Here is a 13,256-nt window from a genome sequence, read left to right on the forward strand (position 1 = left end):
GCTTCATGAAGCATTTGCGTCGATATATCTCGTGAAGAGCAACACATTGCTGTTGCAGGCGGAGATGGTATATCGATCTCTCTTTTGTCCCACGCACCGCAATGAACGGGAGAGATATTTTCAGTTGTGGCGTTATTGGTTGAAATATTTTGTCTTTCTCGAGATTTCGCTGCATTTACTGTATTTATTTAGCTTGTCTGTGTAAAGCGAATATAAGTAGAGTGCGCGACACGACAATTTTGCGCGTGGCCAATATTGGAACTAAAAGAAAGTGACGCCATCTTGTTGTCTATCTCGATCTATCTCTTGGTGGGTAAAAGAGACCACTAACGCTGGCAACAAACTTGCACTGCCAGTCGCGCAGACTTATCTTGCGCACACTTTATTAAATTATCGTCTTACTTTCTCATTTTAAGACGCGACCATAAAGCGTGAACACAATCTAAACATAACATTGGCAGTGCTACAATCGCTTTTCACAGATTTCTCTTCTAGTTGCAAAATTTCTGACGGGTCCTCGGCACTTCGTCGACGGATTGCGGTGACTTCAAGGCGTTGGTGACGTCACGCACATTACAAACAGCTCGAATTGCACCATCGCTTGGCAGTTTTTTTAACTGGCTCAAAAAGAGCAGTAAGCTCTGAGTTCTAGTCCTTTTGAGCCTGATCGCTTGGCGGGTTCTCGTAAAAGAATATATTTGCAATAAATAGCGTTTACTTCGACCGTGTTCTGTGCGGCGACGGTTAGTGACGTCACGTGCGCGGCGCCGGCAATGACGTCACGTGCGCGGCGCTGAGCGGTGACGTCACGTATGCGGGCGCGGCCGGCCGCGTCTCCGCTTCAGTATAAAAGGTAATCTGCTACAATCTTCTATTTACATCGCGTTCCTGGAATAGGAATTATTCATTTAGACTACTTAATATCGCAAACAGTTACAAGTTAGAGTAACAATTTCATTTTGTCTTTTTGGAATGGATTTTGTTCGCGGTTGGAACCCTCGTAACTTTAATTTTAAGTTTTCGATTTTAATTATCACGATTATCTAATAACAATACCTAAACAGCACACTAATAAACTTCTTACATAATTGGAACTTATGATGTCGACTGAAAATGAGAAACTTAATTGCTTTAATTTAAAGATGAAAGTTGTTTATTCTTTACAACTACTTATTATTTTTTATTGACACAGATGGCATCTTCTAGGCAAGCGCGTTGCACCATAGGCTGCATCATCGCTTATCATCAGGCATGATTGCAGCTAAGCGCTTGCTTATTCAAAATAAAAAAGAAATTCGCTTTGAGTTCGTATGTCGTTCTACTGTTGACACTAAGTTAAATGTAATCTTACATAGCGCGTTACACACGTGTGGACCCGGCTTCAGCGTAGTGTGGTGGAGACTCACCGTGGCATGGCGCACATCTCGCACGCGTCGAGCGGCGCCGCGTTGTGGAAGGTGCACAGCGGGCACGTCCACACGCCGGGCTCGCTGCCGGCGGGCGCGGGCGCGGACGTCGCGGCGGGCGCGGTCTCGTGCGCGGCGCGCGCCAGTCGCAGCAGCGTGGCGGCGTGCGGCGACTGTCGCCACGCGTCCGCCGCGTCCGCGTCGCGCGTGCGCACTGCGTCGATGAGCGGCGCTAGTTGGTCCATCGGCAGCGGCAGCGCCTCGTTGCTCGCCAGGTACAGGAGGACGTGAAAGTCTGATACCGCCTCGAGGAACGAGCTCGCCTGAGGTGAACACAATAGGTTAGTTTACACTTTTTAAATGGCCTTAAATAGTTCACTATCGTTCTACTAGATTGAAATTTGTTTTTCATATTTTTTTGAGATGTGATAACATGTAAATTTTAGTTTTTAAATATGTTAAATATGCTCCCCAGAAGTGACCTCCATATTCAAAATTTCATATTTTTGAAAATTACATAAAAAAACATATAAAAAAATTGTTTAAATAACTATTATTAGAATAGAATTAGAATTACTAGAAAGGTAAAAGGTAAACCAAATTTCAACTGGATTGGTTTCGTATATTCGGAGAAAACAGACAGGCATTAAAATGGCGCACATTTTATGTGTGAGTGATATTATAAGGGTTCCGTTTTTGTACTACGTATGTTCGGAACCCTTGAAGAAGTTGGTTAAAGAAAAAAAATAGCAAGAAAGACGGTAGATCGGTTCTGCCTCTAACAGCTGTCAACTTCGCAACTCGCAAACTTCAGTCCCGTCGTGACCACGATCAATGCAACAGGGTCGAAAAATCGACATTAAAAATCTCGTCTTATCGTGGTATGTACCCGTTTAAATAAATAATATTCGTAATGGGCAAGATTTAATTATACAAAGACCAAATGTCTTCGTACAATTATTTATATCTAAAATATATAAAAATGAATTGCTGTTCGTTAGTCCCGCTAAAACTCGAGAACGGCTGAACGGATTTATCTCATCTTGGTCTTGAAATGTTCGTGGAGGTATAGGGAAGGTTAAAAAGGTGAGAAAAATTAGAATAATAGCTGGGAAAATCATAAAATCAACCCTTTTCTATTTCCCATATAAACGTTTGAGTTAGTTAGGGTAGAGTAATATAGAGTAGGGATAGGGAAGAAGTGCACATAAGTCAAAGCGAAGCTTGACCGGGTCCGCTAGTCTAAAATAAAAACAAGTTCAATTCCAGCCGGAAGCCCTATTTCTTTAGCCGGCATCCCAGCTGTGGACACTTTCATGCTGCCTCACCTCCTGCAGCTGCTGGTGCAGCGCGTGCATGGTCTGCACGTGGCGCTGCAGCGGGCGGTGCGCGGGCGGGAAGCTGGCGCTGGGGCTGAACAGCGGCGGCGCGGACGCGGCCGGCGCCACGCCGCACGGCACGTCCACCAGCAGGTACGCCACGGGCAGCCGCTTGGCCGACACGCCCACCTCGTTGCCGTACGCGTCTTTCTCCTGTACGCAAACGAAACACTTTGACTTGTGGTGCAAGTTTGAAGTTGGGCGCAAGTGCAAGGACCAGAGCCTTAGACCATTAAAAATAAAGGACTTGCCTCGTAAACCGTTACCCCTCTGTCAAAGATCAAGAATCAATGATCTAACGCGTTTTATAAACTGTTGCTATAGAATCGATGTTTCATTGTTGTAATCGGTTTTGTCGTGTAAAGAGCTCCCTAAAAATGTCGGTTTGTCTAGTTTAATGGCATAAAAAACGGCCAAAAATTTCTACCATAATTATATCAAATTTGTAATAAAAAACGATTTCTAAAAAGAATTGATTTTTTTGACGGAACAGCAAAAAATCGATCAATTCGAACATTCTATATATATATTCTGTTGATAGTCTAAGCGATGTGTTGGTTAGTCTGTGTAAAAATTACGCGTGTGTATAATGCGAGTCAATTACATAGTTGTGTGTAGTGTATGGACACAGAATATTCTTAATGGTGTTAAACGTTTTCGATGTGTGAGTTTACCTCGTCCCCCTCAAAAAACGACAGACTTTTTTGTTGGTGCGAAACAGGACCATTCTTTTTAATGGTCTAAGGTCAGAGCCGATAAAAATCATCTAAGCATTCTGAGTTCGTTCTGCGCAACGATTGTAATTTTCCACGACCGCGCAGATCGCAGGCAATCTCCACTACCACTGTTGCACTATTGTCGTAACCAACCATTAGGACAGGCATGTTACTTAGGAGAGCAAATGGGATCCAGAAAACTTCCTAACCCCTGGCTGGAAAGCGCAAATGTTGAACAACATGTGTATTGGTTAGTCGTAACCGACGCACATTGGCAGTTTGATGCAACTCTGCCTGAGAATTCCAAATGAAAAACAAACTTGAAAGAGCTTCACTCTTTCCAAAGAGAATAAATGTTATACTAAGTTCTAGGAGGCAGAGGCCGTTCTGTGCATTCCCTTGTTGATTGACAATCTATCAAGTATGTTACTCGTAGCTAGAAATCAAATCTACTAGTGCAAACACCCAGAAAACTGATCAGCTTGATGGTGGATAAACTACCCAACAAGCTGGTTAGGTGATGGACCAAACCTGGAAGAGCATTGATTTCCCTCCACAGTCCTTACACAAAACTCCACAAATTAGTCGAATTCCTTATGTGATGACGATGTTGTCAAGATTGGACGCGTTGCGCTTCGTCAGCAAGATGTCGCACCAGCGCTTGGCACTGCCCCGACACCTAGAACCTGACAGTTGCTGTCACCTTGTAATAGACGTCCGGCACGTACTGCTGCGGCGTGCAGTCGCGTATGTAGCCCAGGTCGGGCGCGTCTCGCGTCGGCAGCAGGATGCCGTCCCGCACCAGCGCCTGGCACTGCCCCGACACCTGGTAGCCCTCCAGGTGGATCTGGTTGTTGCTGTCACCTGAGAAATGCGAAATGCCCAGTGTGAGAGACCTAATAAACCACTCCAAAGTGAACCAAAGTTTATGGTCTTGTAAGCTATTTTCTTTGTGTAATGTTCTGCATTCTGATGGAATGGTTAACAATAAGAAGACGTTTGAGAGAGCAAGTATCTTAAAAAAGGCACCTGTTTGATTTTGATATAAGACAAACAACAATTTGTAGCGAGTACTGATGTCCACAGCCCAAAGGATCGCTTCTCCCTCAACTTTGTTACGGGCGCCAGAATTTTGCCGGGGCGACTTTACAGACCCATATCAATAAGAAACTCTACAGTTGTTTTCAAATATTACCTGTGACACAGACGGTGACGAACTTGGAGCCGAAGGTGCCGGAGGAGGCGTGGCGGCACACGTTGGGGTGCAGGTTCTGGTAGTGGCCCGCCATGATGCACTCCTGCGCCGACAGGAAGTGCGTGTCCATGCCGCTGTCGAATCATTGCCATTGAATTAAAACAAGTGCCTTTATTGAAAAAATATGGTTTATCTGTTGTAAAAGAACTTTTAATGGTGCAACAACGGTGCATGAATGTACCTGCGCTTTATATACTCGTACAAATTGGTTTTAGATTAATGTCTAGCACTTAACGTTATGGTCCTTCGAGCCGGATTGTACGGAGCTTTGCGTACTCACCGCAAGCACTGCACGGTGGCGGCGGTGCGGTCCCGCGGCAGCAGGTCGGTGAAGAGCCAACCCACGCGGCGCAGGCCCAGCCGCCGCGCCAGCTCCTCCACGAGCTGCTCGTTGTCGTCGTCGGCCAGCCGCACGCTGTCGCGCGAGCACTCCTGCGGCGGCTCGTAGATGGCAGCCACGCGGGCGCGGATACCTGCAAATAATATGAAAGCTTGATATATATTGTGTAATTAAATATCACGTGCCTCAAACGGTATAGAAAAAAACATCGCGAGAAAACCTGCATACCTGAGAATATTTTTAAAGTATGCCAATCCGCATTTGGCCAGCATGGTGGACTAAGGCCTAATTCCTCTCATCCTGACAGGAGACTCTTGCTCAACATTGATCCGAATATGAGTTGTTGATGATGAGCTTGATATGAGTTCAGTGGAACCTTCAGCAATTTCGCGAACCACTGGTGCAAAGTGTAAGAGAAGCGAGATAAATGAGAAAGAGCAACAGGAAACAAATTGTAAGAAGGCAGCCTAGCAAGACACCAAGAGCAGCATTACCAAGGTTAATTAAGTTTTAGTGGGAGTTTTGTGAAGTGACGATAAAGCCATTGAAGGTAAAAGTTTTCTTAGATAATATACTGTATTAACAGTTATAGTTAACACACTGTATTAACAGTTATAGTTAACACACTGTATTTTGAATCAAGTACAATATTATTAGTACTCTCAAGCAATTTGCTTATAGCTGATGCAGCTGATTGCACAATAGAAATTAAATTAAAAAAAAAAAAAAAGTACAATATTAATTATGCCAGCAGTTTGATGTCCTATGACATGTATATCAATGGCCACAATTAGGCTTCGTTGTTTGGAGTGTGCCCAGATGTGACTAGTATAACCAACCTTTGTTAGGAAAATCTGGTTGGTTGATAGCTGTCCACTGTTTTTCTAGTGGTAGACATATGAGAGAGGCTTTGGTTTGGATTTCTTTAAATAGCGTTTTGCATTGAGGTGTTCTAAACGCATGAAGATCTTGCAATGATCTACTATCGATTTCTGCAGCCTTACCTAAAGGCACATCGGGATGCTGTTCGTACTGGCCATAGAGGAAGCCGATGCGCTGGTGGCCCGTGGCGCGCCAGTACGCGAGGAAGCGGTCCACCGGAGCTGCGTGCTCCAGCAGCACGTTGTCGACGTGCCGGTACGGCTGGCGGTTGAGCGTCACGGCGCCGGGCTGGCACGTGGAGCAGATGCCGCGCGGCCACGGCGGGTGCTCCTTACATCCTGACAACAGACAATATTGAAATTTAAATGGTTTTATATAAACTTTTCCTTAAACTACTTATATTAGCATTTAAATTCTGTTAGTGATTGTGAACTGATCTTGTGTCCCATTGCACCGATTTAGTCAAGATAGCATCACAATCATCCATAGTGGAGTGTTCCCATAATGCAGCCAATGTAATAAATGTAATAAATAAATTAAATTAGTAATTAGTATATTTCATCATAAAAAATTATACAATCTGTATAATATTTTTATAATAAAATAGAAACAGTAAAAGAAAAATTACTGAAAACAAGACATTGTTATTATTTTTATGTTTGTAGCTGATAATAAAGAAACACATTACCAGGTTTTATTTTGCACGAGAGTTCATCCAGTGTGATGAACTTGCCAGAAGTCATCTTTCTCAAGTATGAATGGAAGGACAGATGTTTGATGTTGTGTTCCTTAAGGTAGCCCTCGTCCCACGGCTCTAGGGGAGAGCAGTGCACACAACAGCCTTTGGAGTTGTGTCTGCATCTACAATTGCCAAAATATAACATTAGTAATCCATACTTCCATACTTAATATTATAAACTAGCAGACCTGGTCAAGCTTCGCTTTGACTTATGTGTGTTCTTCCCTATTCCTACCCTACCCCAACCCTACCCCTATTCCTACCCTACCCCTACCCTTGAGATCTATAATTGACTCTTTAACATTTGTATGGGAAATAGAAAAGGGTTGTTTTTATGATTGTTTTCAAGACCAAAATAAGATAAATCTGTTCAGCCATTCTCGAGTTTTAGCGAGATGAACAGCAATTTATTTTTAACCAACTTTCAAAAAGGAGGAGGTTCTACGTTCGGCTGTATGTATGTTTTAATATAATATAGATAATAAAAGATATAAAAGTAATTCTGGCTGTTACCTTAACAATGGTAAACCACTGAACAGATTGGGATGAAATTAGGTATAGAGCTAAATTGGACTTTGAAGCAAAACATAGGCATACTTTTATCCTGAAAAAGTTAAAAATTCCCATGGAATTTGTCAAAAACTGACGCGATCGCGTTGTTTGTGTGGTATTTTAATATAATTATTTGAATATGATATTCCCCTTAGATTTTTTCAATGTTTACTTAACCTACAGCAATACAAATTATATTGAATCTTACAACTTGTCATCTCGTTGCCTCTGTATGTTCCCTGAGAGGCGGTAGAGCTGCAGATCCACCTCATCCTCTGCCGGGGTGTTGGACTTTGTGGTGGGAAGGGAGACCGGTGCTGAGGATGGCCCTGCCTCTACCGGCTCACCAAATGGTTTATTGTTTGACTGTAAAGTAAATAAAAACTTATGTTTGTTATCACATAATTCTAACCCTTATTTTATCTTTTTTTTAAACTGTGATTTTTTAATTGTCTTTGGTGGCAAATTCAGGGAAATATTTATAATTGTTTTTTTAATTTAATGGATATTGATTAAAATGATTAAAATTGGAGATAATACAAAGCCGTGCAGAGTATGCATGGAAGAAGTCAGCTATAAGTTATGCTTTAATGCAGAGTATCACAAGAATTCACAACCTATAGTGGCTCTCCAGCATCACTCCATGTGTGGCATTTGGCAACCTGACCTGCTTTGCTTTTGAAACAATCCTGACTGGCAAGCCCAGTAGCTAGTTTTTTTTAATAATGAAGTAAAAACCCAACAAACACCTGTACACTTGTGGAAGGCTGGTCAAACAGGACAGCACCATTCACAGGGCTCAAATACAGCATGTCCCCGTGTTGTAGCCCACACGTGCGGAGCTGGCGTGACTTGCTGGATGTGATCTCTTCCTTGCGAGCACGGTCCTTGTGTAGACAGAAGCCAAACGTGTTCAGGTTGAGCGACTCGTACACTCGCTCGTAGAGCCGTGCTGTCACGTCTGTGTCCAGCAGCTCAATGCGCACCGTGCCCTCCGCCGACTGCACCCGCAGCATCTGTCGACACATAAGCAATAACATTTGGTCTACTTCCTCTTTAATTCCTCCTCCTGTTTTATACATCAAAGTACTCTACGCCTGTAGGTTGTGGATATTCCCAGGACACACACTAAGTGGCTTGGTACCTAATACCTTTCTGCACAGACACAGATTTTTTTTTTTTATTCTTTACAAGTTAGTCCTGGATTACAATCTCACCTGATGGTAAGTGATGATGCAATTTAAATGGAAGCGGGCTAACTTGTTAGGAGGAGGAATCCACACCCCTTTCGGTTTCTACATGACATAGTACCGGAACACTAAAATGCTTGGCGATACGTCTTTGTCGGTAGGGTGGTAACTAGCTACGGCCAAAGCCTCCCACCAGCCAGACCTGGACTAATTAAGAAAATACACTTCCAGCTTCCGTTTTCCATACCACTTACGTTTCACCATAGACTGTATTTTGTATTAAACAATGATACAGAGCACGAGTTAAATAAGCGCTTACATCATTATATAAAAAAAACCTTTGTCATAGAATAAAAACTAAAGGCATCATTCAAAGTACACAGTTGCCTTTCAGCTTTTATAAAACAAAGGTCTGACCATCGCAGGCCCTTAGACCAACACGTCACACGCTACCGAGCACCGTGCCAACGATAACCGTAACACGCATTTAATATGCAGTGACTCTTACTTCGCGATAAGGTCAAACGCTGCTTGACAATTTTTCAATATGCAGGTAAGTGCAGTAATGATTTAAACATCAACAAAACCCCGTTAAACAGTATAGAAAAGTAGGTAGCTAAATTCAAAAAGTTGACAAGAGTGGCAAAGGGAATTTTCATGCATTTTATTATCTTCTCTTTTAATATTCTTCCAGTTAAAGTAATGTATTCAAAAAAGTGGGCATTGAACTTTTATTTTGTATCGATATATTTACCATTTTCTTAGATCCAGACATTTTATTTATAAAATTTTACAAAATAACTACACAGCACTAAACACTGACATGACAATTTTAGAAATTGACAATTATTTGACCAGTGTTGTCAAAGTCCATTTTTCTGATTCCTTACAAATTGAAGAAAATTTCCCCAAGTTGGGAATTTTAAATATCCCAATCCCATGTAGAATGAAATAAATAAAATGAATCCAGCTTATATTATATACTTTAGGACTATGTTTTCCTTTGGACTTTATTATATTATATACTTAATTTTATATGGTCCTCATAACTTTACTTTTTTATTCTGAATATCACCCGAATTTCTTGCATATTTTTAACTTTTATATGTTATTTAGTGTCGGGGCAACGACACTAAATAAACCAGTTAGGAATTTAACCAGCATATTAAAAAGCATATTAACCAGTTAGGAATGGTCCGCTATTGAGTTCAAACTCCCCAAAATTTGGGGCATTCCACATGTTGGCAATGGTGCATTTGATTTTTCATTTTCTGCAGGGAACAGGCAAAAGTATTACACCGTACAGTCATTTATTCAGTGTCTAAAAGTAAAACAACCATTATTAATCTGTGGAGACTAGAACTCAGAACCAAAAATGTCAGCTGTCAAAATCAGTGACTTGACTATTCTTTTGAGAGAGCTGTCACATGTCATTTGTCAAATGTCAACTGTGTTGACAATTCGAAAATAAAAGATAGTTTTTTGTAAAATTGTTGAAAATGGTTAATATTTTACAAATAAAAGTGTATTAATATTTTCCAAAATAGAGCACATGAAGAGCAGTTTTTAAGCGATGTAGCACTTGCATTGTTTCATTAATTTTTCGGCATTTATATATGAATTACGCTAAATAATTACAGTTCCATACATATGAGTTCAGGTAAAATTACTTCAGTTTCAAATTCTTATAATTAAATCAATAGATAAAATTCAAAACTCATGACAGTGTTACACACAATTTGAATTTCACAAAAGTTTGTCGCGAGTTAGACGCGCGACAGGTAGCACAAATGGGTAGTAGTTTGGTACAGATAAATTTCTCGCGGGATGTGGCTTAAAAATAGTTAAATGTGTATTCAGAGTTAGTGGGCGGCTCACAGACGTGTGATACCGCGGGCCGAGGCGCCTGCGCAGGTGTGCGGCGCGACCTTTTGACGATTGTCTTACCTATCAAATTATATTTTGAATATTTACTTTGATAAACGTCTAACTCATTACAGTGCAATATTTTTTTTCCTGTACACTTGTCTCTCATCAATAAATAAATTGAAATTACAACAAAAGTGATAAAATAAACTGTGCATTTTTGCTTTATTTTGTGATTAAGTGAGTTTTAGATATTACTATATTATTAGAAAGTGTTACAATAATTCGTAAATATATTTTTTTTATAAACAATTTAAGTTTTACACATCTATTTAAAGGTTTCCATATATACAGGGTTCTGGGGAGTATTTCCTATAACTCTGGGGTTATATTCTTCACTGAAAATTAATTAAAAATGTTTAAAGAACATGTGTTCTAAAATTAATATTTTTGGAGTAAATAATATGTCCTGCAGTGGACGTCCATTGGCTGACATGATGATGATGATGAAATAATATGTCTTTTGTAAATAGAACCTAAAGTGTGTCCCATAAATGCAACCTAATAATTAATGTTGTAGCCAAACTATAAGTAGACCTCGTCCTCGTCTACACCTTGATGTTATGGAAAATACTCCACAGCAGCCTGCATATTATGTAGTGGTTCTACATAATATACAGGGTGCAGGTAGTTTGTAAATTTTGGGTTGTTTGTTATTAAAGTAACAATTTAAAAAATACTTTGAGTAACAGATTCTAATATATGAAATTTTTGGAAATATAATTTACATACAACACAACAACTAGTGGTTTGATCAAATTTAGGAGAATGCCCTATAAAACCTAAAGAGTTTCAACTGAATAGTTTTTCAATTCTATCAACATATTTTTTCAAATGTACCTTTGTTTCTGTATATTTTTTACTAGAAGATGCCGCGCGGATTCACCTGCGTGGTTCCTGTTTCTGTAGGGATAAAATATAACCTATAGTGCTCTGGGATTTGTGTGTTTCACTGAACCTACATGTAGTATGCACCCAACTGTGTGTTCTTGTGTTCTTTATAACTGGAGTGAAATTTGCAACTGTGTGGTGCAGGAAGCATTGCTGAGCCGAACACCATGGCCAGTGAGGAAGGAGTGCCGGTGGACCTCTACATATATGACCTCTCCAATGGAATGGCTGCACTGCTGGCTCCATCTATAATAGGTATGCAAATTAAAGGAATCATTATCATCATTATCATATCAGCCGATGGACTCCCACTGCAGGACATAGGCCTTTTGTAGGAACTTCCAAACATCACAATACTGAGCCACCTGCAATCCAGCGAATACCAGCGACTCACTTGATTTCTTCAGTCCACCTTGTGGAGAGTTGAGATGATGAGCTATGTCAGTGATTTTGGTTCTTTTGCAGATCTCCTCATAAAATAAGAAGAAAACGAAATATTAATTTTAAAAACTTAAATTGCTTGATAACAATGGTATCCTGGCCCTTTAAACTAAGTCCTACTGACTATAGGGGCCTTTTTCTTCCCAATTATTCTCTATTTAATATTAGTAATAGGTAAAAAAAATTAAAAATTGAAATAAAATGCATTATGGAATCCTAAAAAGTTAACAACGCACATAAGTTATTTTTCAGATGTTCTTAATGTGCGAAAACTTATTCTGAAATTTTCCAAACTAATTACTTTCATTAAAATAAAACATCAATGTTCATTTTGAATATTCAATTCTGTTTATTTCACATTTGCAAATAATGCCCAGAGATTCTAGTGACATACTTCCTGTTTCTATGGGAACATGGGGATAAAATATATTCTATATTATGTTGATTTGCAGTAAAGTTTTTTGGGAATTGTTAATGACATATATCTCCTTATCTATATTAGTGATGTTCCAATAAAAAATGCATTAAGAGCTGTTTATTTGATCCTAATGGAGTGTGAAACTGATTTTACAAATTTTTGTGGAAAACTAAATTCATTGCAGACACATCAAGGTCTTGTACAATTAACATATTTTGTATAGTTTATTAATTTTATTGTATGCAGATTTATTGTATTGAATAATATAAACATTATGAAATTTCAATTCATTTTAAATTTAATGGTAATTATTATTATGCAATTGCAAATATATTTACATTTAAATTAAATCAAAATCTATTTTGTGTATTATGTAGTTCAAAAGGGGTGACCTACTTTGTTGTATGTTAGTAGGGCGCTAGTGACATGACATATTGCCCATTCCTACTTGTGCTGTTGTTTCTATGTGGTTTCTATATGTCTCAAGGACATGTCACACTATCTACCTTTTTTTTTTGTTTTTTATTTTTTATTAAAAAAGAATATTTGTCATATTTTTTATAATAAATAATATGACCAATGTTCTCATTCCCCTCCAACTATTCGGGAAAGATTGCTAGGAGTGGGTACGACAATAGACCAACGAAGTGAGGATTGAACCACCACCCCTCGGTGATAAGTCCGACCGCTCTTACCGTTGAGCTATTGAGGCTTTTTAAATGTAACTTTCATGTACATTCTTATTATTTTACCCATCCAATGACCCTGTAGCTTAAATTTTATCTATGGAATAGATATATTTTTATTCTGGTCTAGCGGACGCCTGCGACTTCGTCAGCCTTTAGAACTTTTTAATCCAGCCTATATAGTAGTATCGCTGTAAAAATGGATAAACTTCTTCTGTTTTCCCACATTTCCCTTCAATGCTCTGCTCCTATTGATGCATGATGAAAAATATACTATATCTGCCCAGGAGTATGAAGAATAATTGTACCAATTTTTGTTGAAATCCGTCAAATAGTTATTGTTACTACATACAGACAGGCATACAGACAAAAATTTTACTGATTGCATTTTTGACATCAGTATCGATCACTAAATCGGCAAAGATCTCTGTCGCC

General features: G+C 39.6%; 2 protein-coding genes across 2 annotated transcripts in view; one reads left to right on the plus strand and one right to left on the minus strand.

Annotated features, from left to right (window-relative positions):
- Nucleotides 1-303: 303 nt before the first annotated feature.
- Nucleotides 304-9,310, minus strand: LOC112043775 (nuclear protein localization protein 4 homolog). The gene is made up of 11 exons (XM_024079342.2): nt 9,214-9,310; nt 8,019-8,285; nt 7,478-7,635; nt 6,667-6,839; nt 6,101-6,316; nt 5,037-5,229; nt 4,697-4,830; nt 4,205-4,365; nt 2,735-2,938; nt 1,407-1,729; nt 304-888 (listed from the first exon to the last, which is right to left on the minus strand). Exons 1-11 carry the CDS (start codon nt 9,232-9,234, stop codon nt 876-878), a joined length of 1,863 nt encoding a protein of 620 aa, XP_023935110.2. The 5' UTR covers nt 9,235-9,310; the 3' UTR covers nt 304-875.
- Nucleotides 9,311-9,900: 590 nt separating this feature from the next.
- The window catches only part of LOC112043776 (uncharacterized), a 31,213-nt gene continuing 27,857 nt past the window's right edge, over nt 9,901-13,256 (plus strand). The window contains exons 1-2 of the mRNA XM_024079350.2: nt 9,901-10,119; nt 11,421-11,531. Of these exons, the coding sequence (XP_023935118.2) occupies nt 10,110-10,119; nt 11,421-11,531 (121 nt within the window). The 5' untranslated portion in view covers nt 9,901-10,109. The remainder of the gene's footprint in view (nt 10,120-11,420; nt 11,532-13,256) is intronic.

The sequence above is a fragment of the Bicyclus anynana genome, chromosome 11 (genome assembly GCF_947172395.1).
Source record: "Bicyclus anynana chromosome 11, ilBicAnyn1.1, whole genome shotgun sequence".
NCBI lineage: Eukaryota > Metazoa > Arthropoda > Insecta > Lepidoptera > Nymphalidae > Bicyclus > Bicyclus anynana.